This window comes from Xenopus tropicalis, chromosome 7 (assembly GCF_000004195.4).
Source record: "Xenopus tropicalis strain Nigerian chromosome 7, UCB_Xtro_10.0, whole genome shotgun sequence".
Lineage (NCBI taxonomy): Eukaryota > Metazoa > Chordata > Amphibia > Anura > Pipidae > Xenopus > Xenopus tropicalis.
The window spans coordinates 8,643,688-8,665,229 of NC_030683.2; the positions used below are offsets into that span (position 1 = coordinate 8,643,688).

The 21,542-nt window shown below is 46.3% G+C and overlaps 2 protein-coding genes across 3 annotated transcripts in view; one reads left to right on the top strand and one right to left on the bottom strand.

Annotated features, from left to right (window-relative positions):
• The window catches only part of LOC116412053 (alpha-1-macroglobulin-like), a 55,952-nt gene extending 52,911 nt beyond the window's left edge, over nucleotides 1–3,041 (bottom strand). Inside the window, exon 1 of one of the 2 annotated variants that reach the window (XR_004223498.1) lies at nucleotides 2,923–3,041. The gene's annotated coding sequence lies outside the window, so the exon portion shown is untranslated. Of the gene's footprint in view, nucleotides 1–537; nucleotides 649–2,922 lie in introns of those variants that run through there. The other variant, XM_031905429.1, reaches the window with a different exon arrangement.
• Nucleotides 3,042–3,295: 254 nt separating this feature from the next.
• Nucleotides 3,296–20,135, top strand: LOC101732822 (alpha-1-macroglobulin). Its single transcript, XM_031905419.1, has 8 exons — nucleotides 3,296–3,400; nucleotides 7,707–7,791; nucleotides 8,631–8,751; nucleotides 9,515–9,626; nucleotides 11,749–11,823; nucleotides 13,687–13,849; nucleotides 19,364–19,408; nucleotides 19,822–20,135. The coding sequence occupies exons 1-5, from the start codon at nucleotides 3,322–3,324 to the stop codon at nucleotides 11,760–11,762; spliced, it is 411 nt and encodes a 136-aa protein (XP_031761279.1). The 5' UTR covers nucleotides 3,296–3,321; the 3' UTR covers nucleotides 11,763–11,823; nucleotides 13,687–13,849; nucleotides 19,364–19,408; nucleotides 19,822–20,135.
• Nucleotides 20,136–21,542: the final 1,407 nt, after the last annotated feature.

Sequence of the window (21,542 nt, forward strand, 5' to 3'; positions counted from 1 at the left end):
GGATCCCCCCCCTGAATCAGTGGTACTGGCTGATACATTAGATAGGTACAAGGAAGGGGAGTTTACAGGGGAGCTGGGAAGTTGTGGATCCCCCCCTGAATCAGTGGTACTGGCTGATACATTAGATAGGTACAAGGAAGGGGAGTTACAGGGGGAGCTGGGAAGTTGTGGGATCCCCCCCCCTGAATCAGTGGTACTGGCTGATACAACATCAGTTAGGCAAGTTATATACAGGCACCCAGGGTGCCACCCAGTTACTAACAGGCAGCTGGTTAGAACATTACAGCCACTGGCCACATACGGGGAGAGGAGTTACCATTACGGCATAGGGCTGTGCGTGTTGTTCAAGTTCAGCAACAGCTTTATATCAGCAGCCAGAAGCCCGGGTCCGTGTGTGACTGTACCATTACATAATATCAAATAAACCCCCACAATTATTTTTTCTTTTTTTAAGTTTTTGTTTAAAATCAGTTCGGTTCCTGTCATTCCATTGGCTGGCAGCTCAGTAGCATTATTATTATACTGAATGTAACCTACCGACTGAACTGAGGGATAAAGTACCCAGGGGAGCAGTGTGGGCCCAGCGCTGTGAGAGTGCCCGCTGCAGCCAGGCAGCCCGCCAAATCCACATGAACGCGCATTGTTCCTGATGGTGCAGCCTCTACTTTCTGCGTGCCCCGCCCAATAACAAGTTTTCCCCCAAATCCTACCTGGGCACTCACACACAGACCGCTTGTAACCCCAGCGCACAGTAGCCAATCAGAGCGGCTCTCAGGATCAGGCTGTTTAGGATATCGCCACGCCCATCCGTGCTCCACATGTTCGCCAAGCCAACCAGCTGGGAGCTGGGCGTGGTTACACGGAAGCCATCCTGGCTGGGCGTGGCCTGTGTGAGGGGGCTCCGGGTCCGAGGCAGGCCTGGCAGGGAGAGGGAAGATGACGGCGACCGGGGATTCAGTGTTGTATCTAGTGGCGGAGGAGCCGGCCTTGAGACTAATTCTGGCCATATTCCTTGGTACGGGGGGAGGGAGTGTGGGGCATAGGGAGCAGCGTGGGGAGGAGTCTGGGAGGGAAGTTTGGGAGACGTTGGGGGCGCACAAGTTATATTGGGGGAGAGACATGGGGGGTATAATGGGGAGAGACAGGGGTATAATGGGGAGAGACGGGCAGGGGGTATAATGGGGAGAGACAGGCAGGGGGTATAATGGGGAGAGACAGGGGGTATAATGGGGAGAGACGGGCAGGGGGTATAATGGGGAGAGACAGGCAGGGGGTATAATGGGGAGAGAGGGGGGGTATAATGGGGAGAGACAGGCAGGGGGTATAATGGGGAGAGAGAGACATGGGGGGTATAATGGGGTAACAATATAGATCTGAATCAGTGGTACTGGCAGATACATTAGATAGGTACAAGGAAGGGGAGTTACAGGGGGAGCTGGGAAGTTGTGGGATCCCCCCCCCTGAATCAGTGGTACTGGCAGATACATTAGATAGGTACAAGGAAGGGGAGTTACAGGGGGGCTGGGAAGTTGTGGGATCCCCCCCCTGAATCAGTGGTACTGGCAGATACATTAGATAGGTACAAGGAAGGGGAGTTACAGGGGCAGCTGGGAAGTTGTGGGATCCCCCCTGAATCAGTGGTACTGGCTGATACATTAGATAGGTACAAGGAAGGGGAGTTACAGGGGGAGCTGGGAAGTTGTGGGATCCCCCCCTGAATCAGTGGGTACTGGCAGATACATTAGATAGGTACAAGGAAGGGGAGTTACAGGGGGAGCTGGGAAGTTGTGGGATCCCCCCCCCTGAATCAGTGGTACTGGCAGATACATTAGATAGGTACAAGGAAGGGGAGTTACAGGGGGAGCTGGGAAGTGTGGATCCCCCCCCTGAATCAGTGGTACTGGCTGATACATTAGATAGGTACAAGGAAGGGGAGTTACAGGGGGAGCTGGGAAGTTGTGGGATCCCCCCCTGAATCAGTGGTACTGGCAGATACATTAGATAGTACAAGGAAGGGGAGTTACAGGGGGGCTGGGAAGTTGTGGGGATCCCCCCTGAATCAGTGGTACTGGCAGATACATTAGATAGGTACAAGGAAGGGGAGTTACAGGGGGAGCTGGGAAGTTGTGGGATCCCCCCCCCCTGAATCAGTGGTACTGGCTGATACATTAGATAGGTACAAGGAAGGGGAGTTACAGGGGGGAGCTGGGAAGTTGTGGGATCCCCCCCCTGAATCAGTGGTACTGGCAGATACATTAGATAGGTACAAGGAAGGGGAGTTACAGGGGAGCTGGGAAGTTGTGGGATCCCCCCCTGAATCAGTGGTACTGGCTGATACATTAGATAGGTACAAGGAAGGGGAGTTACAGGGGGAGCTGGGAAGTTGTGGGATCCCCCCTGAATCAGTGGTACTGGCTGATACATTAGATAGGTACAAGGAAGGGGAGTTACAGGGGGGCTGGGAAGTTGTGGGATCCCCCCCTGAATCAGTGGTACTGGCTGATACATTAGATAGGTACAAGGAAGGGGAGTTACAGGGGGAGCTGGGAAGTTGTGGGATCCCCCCCCTGAATCAGTGGTACTGGCTGATACAACATCAGTTAGGCAAGTTATATACAGGCACCCAGGGTGCCACCCAGTTACTAACAGGCAGCTGGTTAGAACATTACAGCCACTGGCCACATACGGGGAGAGGAGTTACCATTACGGCATAGGGCTGTGCGTGTTGTTCAAGTTCAGCAACAGCTTTATATCAGCAGCCAGAAGCCCGGGTCCGTGTGTGACTGTACCATTACATAATATCAAATAAACCCCCACAATTATTTTTTCTTTTTTTAAGTTTTTGTTTAAAATCAGTTCGGTTCCTGTCATTCCATTGGCTGGCAGCTCAGTAGCATTATTATTATACTGAATGTAACCTACCGACTGAACTGAGGGATAAAGTACCCAGGGGAGCAGTGTGGGCCCAGCGCTGTGAGAGTGCCCGCTGCAGCCAGGCAGCCCGCCAAATCCACATGAACGCGCATTGTTCCTGATGGTGCAGCCTCTACTTTCTGCGTGCCCCGCCCAATAACAAGTTTTCCCCAAATCCTACCTGGGCACTCACACACAGACCGCTTGTAACCCCAGCGCACAGTAGCCAATCAGAGCGGCTCTCAGGATCAGGCTGTTTAGGATATCGCCACGCCCATCCGTGCTCCACATGTTCGCCAAGCCAACCAGCTGGGAGCTGGGCGTGGTTACACGGAAGCCATCCTGGCTGGGGCGTGGCCTGTGTGAGGGGGCTCCGGGTCCGAGGCAGGCCTGGCAGGGAGAGGGAAGATGACGGCGACCGGGGATTCAGTGTTGTATCTAGTGGCGGAGGAGCCGGCCTTGAGACTAATTCTGGCCATATTCCTTGGTACGGGGGGAGGGAGTGTGGGGCATAGGGAGCAGCGTGGGGAGGAGTCTGGGAGGGAAGTTTGGGAGACGTTGGGGGCGCACAAGTTATATTGGGGGAGAGACATGGGGGGTATAATGGGGAGAGACAGGCAGGGGGTATAATGGGGAGAGACAGGCAGGGGTATAATGGGGAGAGACATGGGGGGTATAATGGGGAGAGACATGGGGGGTATAATGGGGAGAGACAGCAGGGGTATAATGGGGAGAGACAGGGCAGGGGGTATAATGGGGAGAGAGGGCAGGGGGTATAATGGGGAGAAGGGCAGGGGGTATAATGGGGAGAGACGGGGCAGGGGGTATAGATGGGTGAGAGACAGGGCAGGGGGTATAATGGGGAGAGACATGGGGGGTATAATGGGGAGAGACGGGCAGGGGGTATAATGGGGAGAGAAGGGCAGGGGGTATAATGGGGAGAGACGGGCAGGGGGTATAATGGGGAGAGACGGGCAGGGGGTATAATGGGGAGAGACGGGCAGGGGGTATAATGGGGAGAGACGGGCAGGGGGTATAATGGGGAGAGACGGGCAGGGGGTATAATGGGGAGAGACGGGGCAGGGGGTATAATGGGGAGAGACATAAGCGCTGTATATAAAGTGGGAGAGAGATGGGGGCTTAGAGAGGGAAAATGGAGTTGGGAGATATATAGAGTTGGGGGAGAAGGATGAGAAATGAAATGGGGGTTTGCTGATAGGAACAATTAGTGGGAAGAATGAGTGGAAAAGGTGGATTTTGGGAAATTAAATGAGAGACGAGCAGTGCCATACGGAGGGGGGGGGCAGTAATAGCAATAATCCATGTTTTGGGGGATAAAGCAAAGAGAGGCAGCAGTCTGTTAGGCAGAGACACGGCTGAGGGAAGGAGAGGGGAAAATGAGAGACAGCGTTGGGTACTGAGAGCTCCCAGGGGAAAGCTAAAGAGAGGCCGTTAGGGGGGGGAATGCAGGTTCGGGGGGGCACTAAGCTTGTGATTTCTTATTGTCCTTTTTCGGATGATCTGACAATTTCTCCTAGGATTTCCCTTGGCATTATTCCAGCGATCCCTTCCCATAGTTGGTAGCATGTACCCACTGTAGCATGGGGGGGCCATTTAGGGATCCGTTTTACTGCAACAACCAGTGAGGCTTGAATTGCACATATGTACTGACTGGCAGCAACCAATCACATTTGCCTCTCATTGCTTGAAGCTAATTGCTGATTGGTTGCCACTCTGTTCTACTTTTTAAACCCTTGCCTACCTACCTCAATGTGACCATACAGGGGCAGATTTCAGCTGCGCGTGAGAAGGAGGGCCCCATCCCCTGACATGCCGGAGTTGGCGGCTCCCCCAGCGCCTCAGGATTTGCCTCCTGCCTCACACGGGGGGGGGGGGGGGGGTGATTCCATTCAGTTTCCTTTCTACAGGGATAAGCGGCCAACACTCCTCTCCCCGAGCCTTCAGGAACAACTGGTTTCCAGCTGAATTAGGTGTCAGCAGGTGGAATTCCAGTCCGGTTATTACATGGTGACTCGGTTATACAGTTACGCACAGTTGTGTATTACTGGTGTGCTGCCTTTGCACTGTAACGTGTCACCATAATTGTTTTATATGGGTTACACTGTATCTAGCTCTCTCATCTGCATTATCCTGCCTGGCTTGTACATTATCCCTTATACATGAGTGATACTCAGAGTTCCCTGTATAACTCAGCCTGTAGCCTTGTGCCTTTATATGGGCACAGAACCCCTCAGTGACTGCTAATATCCTTATCATTTACAGTAGGGGGTACATTATCCCTTATAATACATGAGTGATACTCAGAGTTCCCTGTATAACTCAGCCTGCAGCCTTGTGCCTTTATATGGGGGCACAGAACCCCTCAGTGACTGCTAATATCCTTATCATTTACAGTAGGGGGTACATTATCCCTTATAATACATGAGTGATACTCAGAGTTCCCTGTATAACTCAGCCTGCAGCCTTGTGCCTTTATATGGGCACAGAACCCCTCAGTGACTGCTAATATCCTTATCATTTACAGTAGGGGGTACATTATCCCTTATAATACATGAGTGATACTCAGAGTTCCCTGTATAACTCAGCCTGCAGCCTTGTGCCTTTATATGGGCACAGAGCCCCTCAGTGACTGCTAATATCCTTATCATTTACAGTAGGGGGTACATTATCCCTTATACATGAGTGATACTCAGAGTTCCCTGTATAACTCAGCCTGCAGCCTTGTGCCTTTATATGGGCACAGAACCCCTCAGTGACTGCTAATATCCTTATCAGTTACAGTAGGGGGTACATTATCCCTTATAATACATGAGTGATACTCAGAGTTCCCTGTATAACTCAGCCTGCAGCCTTGTGCCTTTATATGGGCACAGAACCCCTCAGTGACTGCTAATATCCTTATCATTTACAGTAGGGGGTACATTATCCCTTATAATACATGAGTGATACTCAGAGTTCCCTGTATAACTCAGCCTGCAGCCTTGTGCCTTTATATGGGGGCACAGAACCCTCAGTGACTGCTAATATCCTTATCATTTACAGTAGGGGGTACATTATCCCTTATAATACATGAGGGATTCCTGTATAACTCAGCCTGGCCTTGGCCTATGGGAACCCCCTCAGTGACTGCCTAATATCCTTATCATTTACAGTAGGGGGTTACATCTATCCCTTATAATACATGAGTTGATTACTCAGAGTTCCCTGTATAACTCAGCCTGCAGCCTTGTGCCTTATATGGGCACAGAACCCCTCAGTGACTGCTAATATCCTTATCATTTACAGTAGGGGGTACATTATCCCTATAATACATGAGTGATACTCAGAGTTCCTGTATAACTCAGCCTGCAGCCTTGTGCCTTTATATGGGCCACAGAACCCCTCAGTGACTGCTAATATCCTTATCATTTACAGTAGGGGGTACATTATCCCTTATAATACATGAGTGATACTCAGAGTTCCCTGTATAACTCAGCCTGCAGCCTGTGCCTTTATATGGGCAGCAGAACCCCTCAGTGACTGCTAAATATCCTTATCATTTACAGTAGGGGGGTACATTATCCCTTATAATACATGAGTGATACTCAGAGTTCCCTGTATAACTCAGCCTGCAGCCTTGTGCTTTTATATGGGCACAGAACCCCTCAGTGACTGCTAATATCCTTATCAGTTACAGTAGGGGGTACATTATCCCTTATAATACATGAGTGATACTCAGAGTTCCCTGTATAACTCAGCCTGCAGCCTTGTGCCTTTATATGGGCACAGAACCCCTCAGTGACTGCTAATATCCTTATCATTTACAGTAGGGGGTACATTATCCCTTATACATGAGTGATACTCAGAGTTCCCTGTATAACTCAGCCTGCAGCCTTGTGCCTTTATATGGGCACAGAACCCCTCAGTGACTGCTAATATCCTTATCATTTACAGTAGGGGGTACATTATCCCTTATAATACATGAGTGATACTCAGAGTTCCCTGTATAACTCAGCCTGCAGCCTTGTGCCTTTATATGGGCACAGAACCCCTCAGTGACTGCTAATATCCTTATCATTTACAGTAGGGGGTACATTATCCCTTATAATACATGAGTGATACTCAGAGTTCCCTGTATAACTCAGCCTGCAGCCTTGTGCTTTTATATGGGCACAGAACCCCTCAGTGACTGCTAATATCCTTATCAGTTACAGTAGGGGGTACATTATCCCTTATAATACATGAGTGATACTCAGAGTTCCCTGTATAACTCAGCCTGCAGCCTTGTGCCTTTATATGGGCACAGAACCCCTCAGTGACTGCTAATATCCTTATCATTTACAGTAGGGGGTACATTATCCCTTATAATACATGAGTGATACTCAGAGTTCCCTGTATAACTCAGCCTGCAGCCTTGTGCCTTTATATGGGCACAGAGCCCCTCAGTGACTGCTAATATCCTTATCATTTACAGTAGGGGGTACATTATCCCTTATACATGAGTGATACTCAGAGTTCCCTGTATAACTCAGCCTGCAGCCTTGTGCCTTTATATGGGCACAGAACCCCTCAGTGACTGCTAATATCCTTATCATTTACAGTAGGGGGTACAGTATCCCTTATAATACTCTGTATAACTCTGCAGCCTTTATTTGATAAACTATTTGATTTGCACAGAATTGAATTCAAAGCTCAGCGTTTGTCAGCCCCCCCCCCCCCAGACTCACCCAACACAGACCTGCTGTATCTATTGCTGCCCCCCCAGATCTGACTCCTGCCTGTATATGTTTCAGTGTTGCCACAATATGAGGTGCAGGTGAAACTGCCAGCGACCCTAACAATACTGGGGCAAGAAGTGCCGGTGACTGTGTGCAGCAGGTAAGTGTTAGGCCCAAGCTTAGACTTAACACATATTTATATAGGGAAGATCTTCTAAAAGGGGTGGTTCACCTCAAATAAACTGTTAGTATGTTATAGAATGGCCAATTCTAGGCAACGTTTCAGTTGGTCTTCATTATTTTTTTATATAGTTCTTGAATTATTTGCCGCCTTCTTATAACTCTTTGCAGCTTTCAATTGGGGGTAACTGACCCCGGCAGCCAAATTCTATTGCTCTGTGAGGCTTTTTTATTATTTTATTAGTTTAGTTTATTTTTATAACTAGTGATGAACGAAAGTCTTTGCCTTAGAAAAAAAAAATGGCACCGTTTTGGGAATTTTTTCCCGGTTTTGAGACCTTTTGGCCTTTTTGAAACTGGACGGATTCGGTTATCACTCTTTATAACATGTTTTTCTATTCAAATCCTCTCCTATTCTTATCAGTCTTTCATTCAAACCACTCTCTGGTTGCTAAGGTAATACGGAGCCTAGCAACCAGATAGCTTCTGAAACTCCAAACTGGAGAGCAGCTGAACGAAAAGTGACATAACTAAAAAAGTACAAATAATAAAAAATGAAGACCAATTGCAAATTGTCTCAGAATATTACTCTCTACATCATACTTCCCCTGCACCTATAGGGTACCAACACAGCACCCAGTGTATTGCCGTTCATGGGGAATGCTTGGTTCAGATATATGTTAGAAGGTTATAGGAACTGCCACATCTTACCTGTTGCTAAGGGCCAATCCATCCCATAGATACCACCTCCTTCTACCAGCAACTTCTCATTAGTCATAGGACGGTTGTATCTACATCGACTCTCTCATCTCTCACCAGATACACGTACGGAAAGCCGGTGTTGGGAAGGATCAACGTCCGAGTGTGCAGAAAGTTCTCTGACCGTTACAATCTATGCCAAGGGGAAGAAGACGGGGTTTGTGAGGAGATTTCCCAACGTGTAGGTATCTCTAGTACATGGATGCTTTCCTAAGGGGGTGTCAATTCAGATTATAGGAACAATTAGGTTTTTACTTAACTCTGACCCCCATATGTAATAAAAGGTGGTATGTTTGCCCAGGGGCAGTAACCTATAGCAACCAATAAGATGTTTGCTTCTAAACAGGAGACCACTATATTCTACCTGCTGTTTGGTTGCCATGGGTTACTGCTCCTGGGCAAACTTAGTGCCTTTTATTACATAACCCCCACAACTCTTCCACTTTTGCATTGAAGCCATCATATAAAGCTGTATAATAAAAGTCCTTTAAAAGTGAAACATGAAACCCAAATTCTTTTGTTAATTAAATCATCCATACCTGTTATAAATGTATATAAAAAACTGAGCTGTCAATCATGTTACCTGCCCCGCCTCTATGCCGCAGGCAGGAAATATTATTGACAGCTCCGATTTGTAATTACGACTACTTTAACTTTCCATTCAGCGCTTCCTATACATCCCCTAGATGGCAAAAGCATAGGGGATACATGGGGGGATACAAAGCTTTGCCTTAATAACAGTGTTCCCAAAATGGCGCCAGCCTTCTGGCTGTGACTGTAAACGCCAAGACTGAAGGGACAAAAATACAGAGTTTATATAGTGTAAGTAAAGTTTATTTTGCTCAACTTACCTGATAGAAACGGATCTGGGATTATTTCTTATGACGACAGGTCCCCTTTAATGAAGAATTCTCCATTTAAATAACAGCAACTTCTCATTTTAGGCCGATCCTAATGGCTGCATCTCGGATGTGGTGAACAGAGTCTTCCAGATGAGACGGGCAGGTTATGAGATGAAAATCATAGCTTCGGCCAAAATAACAGAGGATGGGACAGGTGAGAATTGTAGGATAGAGGAGCTCCCAGATAATTAGGGGTAAGGTGAAGCTCTAGGCCAGGGGCCCCCAACCTTTCTTACTCGGGAGCCACAGTCAAATGTAAAAAGACTTGGGGAGCAACACAAACACCATAAAATGTAATGGAGGTGCCAAATAAGAGCAGTGATTGGCTATTAGGCAGCCTCTATGCACACTATCAGCTTACAGGGGGCTTTATTTGGTAGTAAATCTTGTTTTTATTCAACCAAAACTTGCCCCCAAGTCAGGAATTCAATAGTAAGAAATCCAAGTCCGGCTTGGGACTCCTCCAGTTACATGGGAGTAGGAGAAAACAATAGGTTAGCTGAAAGCAGTTCTAATGTGTAGCGCTGGCTGAAAGCTCAGACTCAGGCACAATGCACTGAGATGGCGCCTACACACCAATATTACAGCTACAAATACATTTGTTGGTACAAGAATAAAAGGTTAAATGGCAGAGGGAATTATTTGCTGTGTAACAGTGTCATTTAGAAATAAAATGTACCCCATAAATATCATGGCAGTGTCCCTTTAATAATATCTGGGGTGTTTCCTGACTGGGTCCACTCATTTTTTACAGAGGCACAAGGGAACTTCTTATTTGACCTCCCTGTTGGAACTAATGTCTCCCCTTCTGCCAAGATCTTGGTTTATCTGGTTCTAGAGAGCGGAGAGGTCATTGCAGACAGTATCGCCCTGGTGGTCCATTGCTTTGAAAACAAGTTAGGTGAGGCGCATCACACATTTTGACACTCTGCTAGATTCTGTAGAGAAAACCCTGTGGGAAAATGTTTAGTTTTGATGCTACAGACCAGGATCAGTGCTGCTAAAACTCTCTCACATCTGCTCTCTGCCCAAACAGGACGTTGAAATGGTTACTGCTCGTGCCTTCCCTGTCCTGCTTCATTTGTATCTCATTGATCTGATTGGCTGAATGTTGCCAGCCAGTGGTACAAAAGATATTAAATATAAATTAAGCAGGAGAGGGAAGGCATGCCCAGAATTAATTCAGCGTGAGCTTCTGTCCTGGTCTGGGAAGTTCCCTACAGAGAGCAGATCAGTGAGAGTTTCATTTTATGAAATACAGCAATACTGACCCCAGTGCACATATAAATACGCACCTATACAGACCTATATATACACTCACATACAAACCATATATAGGCAGGGCTTTCCATAACTTCACTGCCCTCTCCATGAAATTTCAATTCCTCAAGTCTAAAGGGGGGGGAGGGGGGGCTCTGGTGCATTGATCATTTCCATGGAAAAAAGATCCCCTGATATCTGCCTATAATCCCCCCCCCCCCCCCCCCCCCGTGACAGTCTAACCTCATAGTTTTAATCCTCCATCCCAGTTTAGTTGCAGTCTCTGCACTCTCTCCAGCTCATTAATACCCTTCTTAAGGACTGGAGCCCAAATCTGCCCCCCATACTCGAGGTGAGGCCTTACCAGGGACTTATAAAAAGGCAAAATTAAGTTTTTAACCCTTGAGTTAATGTCATTTTGTTTTTGTTTTTTGTTTTTTTTATAAATTAACAGTACTTTATTTGTTTAGTAGCCACAGAATGACACTGCCTAGAGCTTGTTATCCACCATACTCCCCACATCCTTTTCAATGACACGGTTATATACTATGGGCCATGCACCTGTTCTTTAATCTGCCAATAGGTTTATGCAAGGCAAGTGCCGCAGAAGGAACAATGTAACTTACTACGTGCAATCTGACCAACGGTTGGTCTGTAAGTAGGCAATTCCTCTGGATTGGTAGGCTCAATTTTCCTGCAACACAATGGATACATACTCAGTACTCCTTTTGTATGCATTGTGTGGAAAAATGGGTTTAAAAGAGAATAAAGATTATATATTATATTATTCGAACTGGGTCTATTAAAAAGGAACCTTCATTAGCTGGATCCTCAGTTGTGTAGACCTGAAAAATAACAGTTCAGAATCTCTGCTTTTTTCATGCTTTTATCAATTGACCTCCCTCTGATACCTCTTCTCGTTTAATCTGTATTACTATTTACATATTTAAATATTATTGCAAAGATTAAACCTGGGTAAAGGGGTATATTATATTTATTTCTCATGTTCCCCGTAGGGAGGAGTAGATGATGAAGTGACATTGGCTGCCTACATAGCGATTGCTCTTCTGGAATATCCGCTCCCTGTCACAGTATGTACTGTATATCGTAATCACTGCAGCTCTGCCTTCTTACTGTCACAGTGTTTATTGTATATAGAGATCCTTACAGGCTCCTGTATATGTATTTGGGGCATATATAGTTACAGTGGCTTGCAAAAGAATTCGGCCCCCTGGAACTTTTCCACATTTTGTCACATTACAGCCACAAACATGAATCAATTTTATTGGAATTCCACGTGAAAGACCAATACAAAGTGGGGTACACGTGAGAAGTGGAAGGAAAATCATACATGATTCCAAACATTTTTTACAAATAAATAACTACAAAGTGGGGTGTGCGTAATTATTCAGCCCCCTGAGTCAATACTTTGTAGAAGCACCTTTTGCTGCAATTCCAGCTGCCAGGCTTTAGGGTATGTCTCTACCAGCTTTGCCCATCTACAGACTGAAATCCTTGCCCATTCTTCTTTGCAAAACAGCTCCAGCTCAGTCAGATTAGATGGACAGCGTTTGGGAACAGCAGTTTTCAGATCTTGCCACAGATTCTCCATTGGATTTAGATCTGGACTGTGACTGGGCCATTCTAACACATGGATATGTTTTGGTTTAAACCATTCCATTGTTGCCCTGGCTTTATGTTTAGGGTTGTTGTCCTGCTGGAAGGTGAACCTCTGCCCCAGTCTCAAGTCTTTTGCAGACTCCAAGAGGTTTTCTTCCAAGATTGCCCTGTATTTGGCTCCATCCATCTTCCCATCAACTCTGACCAGCTTCCCTGTCCCTGCTGAAGAGAAGCACCCCCAGAGCATGATGCTGCCACCACCATATTTGACAGTGGGGATGGTGTGTTCAGAGTGATGTGCAGTGTTAGTTTTCCGCCACACTTTGGCCAAAAAGTTCCATTTTGGTCTCATCTGACCAGAGCACCTTCTTCCACATGTTTGCTGCGTCCCCCACATGGCTTGTGGCAAACTGCAAACGGGACTTCTTATGGTTTTCTGATAACAATGGCTTTCTTCTTGCCCCTCTTCCATAAAGGCCAACTTTGTGCAGTGCACGACTAATAGTTGTCCTATGGACAGATTCCCCCACCTGAGCTGTAGATCTCTGCAGCTCCCCCAGAGTCACCATGGGCCTCTTGGCTGCATTTCTGATCAGCGCTCTCCTTGTTCGGCCTGTGAGTTTAGGGGGACGGCCTTGTCTTGGTAGGGTTACAGTTGTGCCAAACTCCTTCCATTTCTGAATGATCGGTGGAACAGTGCTCCGTGGGATGTTCAAGGCTTTGGAAATCTTTTTGTAGCCTAAGCCTGCTTTAAATTTCTCAATAACTTTATCCCTGACCTGTCTGGTGTGTTCTTTGGACTTCATGGTGTTGTTGCTCCCAATATTCTCTTAGACAACCTCTGAGGCCGTCACAGAGTAGCTGTATTTGTACTGACATTAGATTACACACAGGTGCACTCTATTTAGTCATTAGCACTCATCAGGCAATGTCTATGGGCAACTGACTGCACTCAGACCAAAGGGGGCTGAATAATTACGCACACCCCACTTTGCAGTTATTTATTTGTAAAAAATGTTTGGAATCATGTATGATTTTCCTTCCACTTCTCACGTGTACCCCACTTTGTATTGGTCTTTCATGTGGAATTCCAATAAAATTGATTCATGTTTGTGGCTGTAATGTGACAAAATGTGGAAAAGTTCAAGGGGGCCGAATAATTTTGCAAGCCACTGTAAATGGTTACATAGGGTTTATAAAAAGACCATCAGGTTCAACCCTTCCAAGTGAACCCAGCATAATTACCTACTCATTCACTATCCAGTTTCTTATTTAAATGGTTATGTAAATAACACATAATTATAATGTGGATCACTGCCTCACTCTCCCCATAGCATCCTACTGTCCGAAATGCTCTCTTCTGCCTGGAGAGTGCTTTGGGAGGCAAGAACAGCATCTACAAAAAGGCCTTAATGGCTTACGCTTTCACTCTTGCTGGAAGGATGGACATCCGCCGTCAGCTCCTACAGTCATTGGATGAACAGGCCATAAAGAAGGGTGAGTGAAAATATAATGTGATACTGCTGAACTACAAAGACCCAGCTAGAACAAAGAGAGAGGGGTCACTGGAGATACCACTGGATATTAGGTTACTTTTTCGATCATCAACATTTTCTAAGGGGAAAATCTAGCCATTGTATGGCCTGGAATTACTCCCGTTGTTTCTTTTTTTTTTTTTGTTCAGATAAAGTTTATTGAGAAAACAAAAAACAGATCAGAAACAGATATATACATCAGTAAGCAGTACAGATAACGATGTTCCATGGCATTACATTTTCTTCACACAAGTACAATCAGTACGTGAATCACAAAATATAGGCTCAGATATTGTTCTGGATATAGTTAACCACTTGGGGTATTATTTCTTTTGGCTAGGGTAGGTGTGTGTGTGACTATTGGGATATTGGAGTATTAGATGGGTAGAGGAGCATAGGTATTAGGGTGGTCATTATGTGGGTTGTTCTATCCAGCTACCCCAGATATTGGTTTTAACTTGCCTTTCCTTTTCAAGGAATGCTTTTCTTGGTGACAGATGTTGTTTACTGCCTTTAGCCATGCATCATAGGTAGGCGCTGTTTGCGCTTTCCAATTGAGGGTGATAAGCCTACGGGCTTGAAATAATTCTTTAGTTAGGAATAGCTTAGTACCCGAGCTTAGCTCTAGGCCAGAGGTAATTCCCAGAAGGCATATTTTTGGGGCAGGTTGGATATTTAGGCCAGTGATTGCACCAATTTTTCCCAGAATCTTGGCCCAGTAGTTAGTCAACAGGGAGCATGACCAAAAGACATGCAGTAAGGTGCCCATTTCTAATTGGCATCTATGGTATATGGGAGAGCTATTTGGGTATATTTTGTGAAGCTTCACCGGGGTGTAGTAGGCCCGGTAAGTAAGGTATAATTGAATCAACTCATGCCTACAGTTAATTGATACCATTTTGGGGGTCATGAGCACCTCTTTCCATTGCTCATCTGATAAATACCCCAAGTCCTCCTCCCATGCGTCACTGCATTTCCAATCGGCAGACTCATAGCTGGCTTTGATTATGTGATTATATAAGGTTGAGATCTTACATTTTTTATGGCCCTTTTTTAATAATGACATTAATGGGTCTTCTGAAATAGTATGGAGTGACCGACTGTGTAGTCGTTTAAAGGAACAGTAACACCAAAAAATTAAAGAGTTTTAAAGTAAATTAAATATAATGTACTGTTGCATTGCACTGGTAAAAGTTGTGTTTGCTACAGTAACTCTACTATAGTTTATATAAATACCCTGCTGTGTAGCCCCGGGGGCAGCCATTCCTGCACTGGTACAGCTGGGGTGTTTGCTACAGAAACCCTACTATAGTTTATATAAATACCCCGCTGTGTAGCCCCGGGGGCAGCCATTCCTGCACTGGTACAGCTGGGGTGTTTGCTACAGAAACCCTACTATAGTTTATATAAATACCCCGCTGTGTAGCCCCGGGGGCAGCCATTCCTGCACTGGTACAGCTGGGGTGTTTGCTACAGAAACCCTACTATAGTTTATATAAATACCCCGCTGTGTAACCCCGGGGGCAGCCGTTCCTGCACTGGTACAGCTGGGGTGTTTGCTACAGAAACCCTACTATAGTTTATATAAATACCCCGCTGTGTAGCCCCGGGGGCAGCCATTCCTGCACTGGTACAGCTGGGGTGTTTGCTACAGAAACCCTACTATAGTTTATATAAATACCCCGCTGTGTAGCCCCGGGGGCAGCCATTCCTGCACTGGTACAGCTGGGGTGTTTGCTACAGAAACCCTACTATAGTTTATATAAATACCCCGCTGTGTAACCCCGGGGGCAGCCGTTCCTGCACTGGTACAGCTGGGGTGTTTGCTACAGAAACCCTACTATAGTTTATATAAATACCCCGCTGTGTAGCCCCGGGGGCAGCCGTTCCTGCACTGGTACAGCTGGGGTGTTTGCTACAGAAACCCTACTATAGTTTATATAAATAAGCTGCTGTGTAGCCCCGGGGGCAGCCATTCCTGCACTGGTACAACTGGGGTGTTTGCTACAGAAACCCTACTATAGTTTATATAAATACCCCGCTGTGTAGCCCCGGGGGCAGCCATTCCTGCACTGGTACAGCTGGGGTGTTTGCTACAGAAACCCTACTATAGTTTATATAAATACCCCGCTGTGTAGCCCCGGGGGCAGCCGTTCCTGCACTGGTACAGCTGGGGTGTTTGCTACAGAAACCCTACTATAGTTTATATAAATAAGCTGCTGTGTAGCCCCGGGGGCAGCCATTCCTGCACTGGTACAGCTGGGGTGTTTGCTACAGAAACCCTACTATAGTTTATATAAATACCCCACTGTGTAGCCCCGGGGGCAGCCGTTCCTGCACTGGTACAGCTGGGGTGTTTGCTACAGAAACCCTACTATAGTTTATATAAATACCCCGCTGTGTAGCCCCGGGGGCAGCCATTCCTGCACTGGTACAGCTGGGGTGTTTGCTACAGAAACCCTACTATAGTTTATATAAATACCCCGCTGTGTAGCCCCGGGGGCAGCCATTCCTGCACTGGTACAGCTGGGGTGTTTGCTACAGAAACCCTACTATAGTTTATATAAATACCCCACTGTGTAGCCCCGGGGGCAGCCATTCCTGCACTGGTACAGCTGGGGTGTTTGCTACAGAAACCCTACTATAGTTTATATAAATAAGCTGATGTGTAGCCCCGGGGGCAGCCATTCAAGCTAGAAAAAAGGAGAAAAGGCACAGGTTACATAGCAGATAACGGATAAGCTCTGTAGAATACAATAGTGTTTTATCTGTTATTTGCTAAGTGCCTGTGCCTTTTCTCCTTTGAATGGCTGCCCCCATGGCTACACAGCTGCATTCTTTATATAAACCATAGTAGTGTTTCTGAGGCAAACACACCAGTTGTACCAGTGCAGGGCAGCAGTACATTATATTGGAATTTCTTTTATACACTTGAATTTTTTGGTGTCACTGTTCCTTTAGGGGTCATGTGTACCCTGTGGTACGTTAGCCATTGGGAGGCTGGCAGGTTTTTGTGGCATTTTAGGGATGAAAAAGGGATCATCTGCCCGTCCTCCCACACATCTTGAATGGTTGTGATACCAGATTTCACCCACTGACTCGGAGGGAACATTTCAGCCAAGTTCCTAAGGATTTTGTTGGTCCATAGGGGGGTGGAAGGGTCCAAAAAATTACATCTAGAGAGCTTTTGTGCATCCTCGTAGGTGTTATTTATGGCTGTCAATACGGGGTTGGGAGGAGATAGAGTTAGCTGAGTCAGTACAGTCTGCCAAGGGGTCACTTGAGAGGGTAGGAATGTGAGCCATGTGCTATACAGTGCTGGACAAGGACCATCAGGAGTGAGGGGACATACATGGGATAATTGCATGGCTAGATACAAAATATGAAAATCAGGGAGAGCCATCGCTCCTTTCATTCTGGGTCTTTTTAGGTGAGAGAGGCTTAATCTAGAACAGATCCGTTATCTGCTGTGTCGATAGTGGTGCGGTTACCCCTTCTTAATCTGTCTAAGTCGGGATTAATAACGGTGTTGAAGTCTCCCATTGCAATTACTGCTGCATGAGGGTCCTTTGCTAGAAAGCTACAGAGTTGTATTATACAGCTGTCTTGGTAGGGGGGTGGGATATATTGGCTATCACAACCTCTTGTGCTTGTAGAAAACCGTGAATAAATATATATCTGCCCCTGGGGTCTCGCTTCACCTCTCCTAGCCTAAAAGGGGTGTTGCGGGTAATAAGGGTTGCCACCCCAGAGGAGTGGGTGGAGTATTCAGCATGGTAGTACCAGCCTATCCATGGGGCTTAAGTGCAAGTATTCTTTTTCCCTTGGAGGTGGGTTTCTTGCAGCAAAAGTATATTGGCCCCTGACTTCTTAAGGAAATTTAGGTCATTAAGCCCCCGCACGTTCCAGCTTAGCAATTTAATCATGTGGGGAGCTAGCTGGGTTCAGCAGGATAGCAATATTGTGCAGATTATAGGGTGTGTGATTCTGTGGTACCTGGGCATATGTAATGTTGCTAAATTACCTGAACAATGAAATGCTTTTATCCGAGCTACGTAAGCAGATAAACTTTCCCCGCAAGCCCTCCCCATCTGCACAGATCCCCAACTCCTGGCAGATTTGAGCCCATAAACAATGAGATAACATTATGAATACCAGTGGGGCGCTTGAATTAGCGCCTGGCCTACAGGGCCGTGTATCCAAACTTGTTCCCTGCCAACGGGAGTGGGAGGGAGCAGACTCTGGTAAGTGAAGCACTCGTGTGCTCAGACCCGGTCCGGGTCCATGTGATGTAACCGGCATATGTCGGGCGTCCAGGTATAGTGGGCGCATAGTGCTTGTGAGTCAGTAAAGTGTTTTTAAGCTGCAGGCTCGTTAGGAGCGGGAACCACATATATAAATAGTCATTAGATTGTTTTACACAACCTGGTATTGAGATGAGTGGATCACAGTGGCCGGCATCGGGTTGGCGTCCGTATGGAGTGTAGGTGTAGAGCATCCTGTGCTGTTTCAGCATTGCTTTTTCTTAGCATCTATCCAGTTGCTTAGGTCTTGCGGATTTGTAAAAAAGTGCGTAGTCCCGTTCTCACTGACTCGCAGGCGGGCTGGGTACAGCCACCCCAAAGAAGCTGCCGCTTTTACAATCTTGGTAACCACAGAGCCTACAGCCTGTGATAGAGAGTCCCTGAAGTCATTTGCAATAGTGGCCAATGTAAGGTGAGTAGGCAGAAATCCAGGAAATGATACTGTTAGCGGAATCCTGACACACCCAGGGGCGTGGAATCCAACTAATACTGGCGCCCAGAATGGTTTCTGTTACCCACTACTTGGTGGCACTGCTGCACTGAAACAGGAACGTACCATTTATAAAGGAGAGATTAATCACTGATAATAGAGCAGAGGGTCTCTCTCCTTCTTATACCTTTAAATTGGCGGTAAGGGGTAAAGATGTAGCTCGCGAACATAGAATGTCTCACACGTTTGCATCTGTTCATATTGCAGGAGGCTGTTTGCCTCAGCTGGGGCATTATCCTTAGGCTGTTATAGGAAGGGAGCCCCCCAGTGGTAATAAACTAACACTGTGGCTACTGAGATACTAGGGGCACATTTACTTAGCAATGTTTCCATGAAGTCAATTTGTTTTTTACATGTAGATATTTTCAAGATTTCCGATTGGGTTTTGGCCAGTACTCCATCTTTCCGATATTATTTGACAAATTGAAAAAAAAAAACTCGAATAATTTGATATTTATTAACACTTAGGTGACTTTTTACGCAGAAATAAATATTTGGCAGGTTTGATCTATCAAGTACCATTGAGTCCTATGGAGGGCTTCAAATACTACACACTTTCAAGGGGAACTTAATCCCATTATTGATTGTTTTCTATTTCACCCAGGTTGAAGTGAAACTTATAAACATATATCTTAGAGTTAATCCAATCTTTTCCGTTTTTTTTTTTTTTTTACCCCTACAGATGATTTTGCTGTGACCAAGTACAGCGCCCCCTGCAGTGCAAACGGTAATATATTATATTTAGTAGCACTGTCTCTAAATTGTAAAGTTCAGTTCCCCATAGCAACCAGTAAAACTAATACTTTTCTTTTTTAGCCTGTGTGTATTGAATTATATTTGGTTTCATACAATTATATTAACCCATGTGCGGCCATCTTTACTCATAGTGGGACTTACAGGGTCAAAGCACAGAGATATAAGGAGCTTTGTATTATCAGTAGGGATCTACTAAATGCTGAATCCTCTCCAGAAGAAAGGGCCAAATACCAAACTAAATATAAACTTTTATTTGGAATATACACCCCCCATTGGCTACTACATAAACCCCACCCCCACCTTTTAACTGATGATTTTTTTCCCATTAGAGTTGTTGGCGCCTCACAGAGGGCGTATATCTCATTCTGCTCCTTCTCTCCTTAGATGGTGGGAACAATGTGTAACGGTGAAGTTTTGCGAAGGAACAAAGAAGCACCAGCTGTGATCAAATATCCGATTGTGAGATCCACGGACTTATATTTTTGAAAGGACATGAATGGCTTCAGCAGCTTATCCACCCGTGTATGGGCACGAACGCCGGCCTCCACCGACTGGCATCTGGCCTGAAACCGGCAGATCTTGATAGGGCAGGTTTGAATTTTCTTTAAGATTGGGAACCACATTTGTTCGTTGATGCGGTCCCTGAACCAACGGTGCCTATACCCACCATTGTAATTTGTTTGGCCCTAGGGACAAAAGACCGAATTAGCCCAATATCCCCCATTCATAGGTGGGCATATCGGGAGAATATCCGCTTGCTTGCCGATCTCACCAAACAAGAGGATCTTACAGTGTATGGGCACCTTTAGAATTTCAGAGGTTACGGGTCGGGGCAGTAAATCAGCACCTACAGAAAGCAGTAGCTGTGCAATAATACAGTTGGTTACAGTACAAGAGACCAGATGGTGCCACCCTAGGCACCAGGCCTAACTACTCCCCTAGGTTACAGATGTGACGTAACATGCGCCCATAATCCCCGTGGGAACCCTAACCCATCAGCTCTAAACCCCCAGTTCTGTCACCGGATTTGGCCAGAAAGCATCTGGAGGTGACCGGGGAGGGTTTTTATTATCAATTATATAGGTACCCGAGGTACGCTCCCCAAGGCTGCCCCCTAGGCACGGGCTCTCGGGTGCTTATCTATACGGTAGATATGGCCCTGAGTGGGAGCAACAACCAGTTCTAAATAACTAACCTGATGGGGTTAAATCCATGGCCAAGGAGCCCACACCTAGGTTGGAGTATTGGGGCAGCAGATATATATATACCCTAGGCAAGGCAATTGATTCAATGCACCCAACAGGAGACAGGTAGAGGCAGGGCAGAGAGTTCCAGAAATCTGTCTTGCCCTGCCCCTGCCTTTCTCTGGTAGGGAGCAGAAGTTTTCTCTGGAGCCTCTGGAAGTAAAGAAGGGCCAGAACTAGGGGTAACTAGGCAGAAAGGGTTTGTGTTGTGCCCCCCAAGTGTTGCCCCCTAGGCACGTGCCCCTTCTGCCTTCCCCTAGTTTCGGCCCTGCCCATAGGCTTCTTTTCCCTCTGGTTCTCCCCTGTGTGGGTGGGAGAGATAGACAGACTGCAGCCCTGTTCAACATGAGCCAATGAATGGGGCTTGTACTGAACATTCCTTTTGCCTATATGAAGCCGCTTTCACTTTAGCACTTCCTTGATAAACCTATGTACAGTGGGCATGGAACTGTTCAGTAGCCTCTGGGGTTCATATTTAGGGGGTTTATATGGCTGCCTAACGGCCTGTAGGAGATAAGGTGCTGCATAAGGGAAGTTTTGAGGTGATTTTTGGAAATGTCATAAAATCTGCAAATTTAGGAAAGCTTTGCGACTTGGTACTTTGGAGTAGAAAGACACGGGTACTCATTTTGAATTCAGGGGAATGTGAACTTTCCAAAAATATATGGCTTTCGGGGGTGAGTGTACTTTTTTGTATCCCACAAAAATGATGTAAATGTGTTGATTTTGCAGGAGCTGAAATGACAGTACATATGGGGGTATGTTACCTTGGGGCCCTACATGGCACATACCTAGCTAAACCTGTGCATATTGGGCATCAAACTGTTCCAGGGGGTTTTGTTTGGTTACTTTATGGCCTGT

Coding starts and splice junctions, on each gene's coding strand:
- LOC101732822 (XM_031905419.1), top strand. CDS start 3,322: ATGACGGCGACCGGGGATTCAGTGTTGTATCTAGTGGCGGAGGAGCCG. Junction 3,401..7,706: donor AATTCTGGCCATATTCCTTG/GTACGGGGGGAG, acceptor TATATGTTTCAG/TGTTGCCACAATATGAGGTG. Junction 8,752..9,514: donor GTGAGGAGATTTCCCAACGT/GTAGGTATCTCT, acceptor TTCTCATTTTAG/GCCGATCCTAATGGCTGCAT.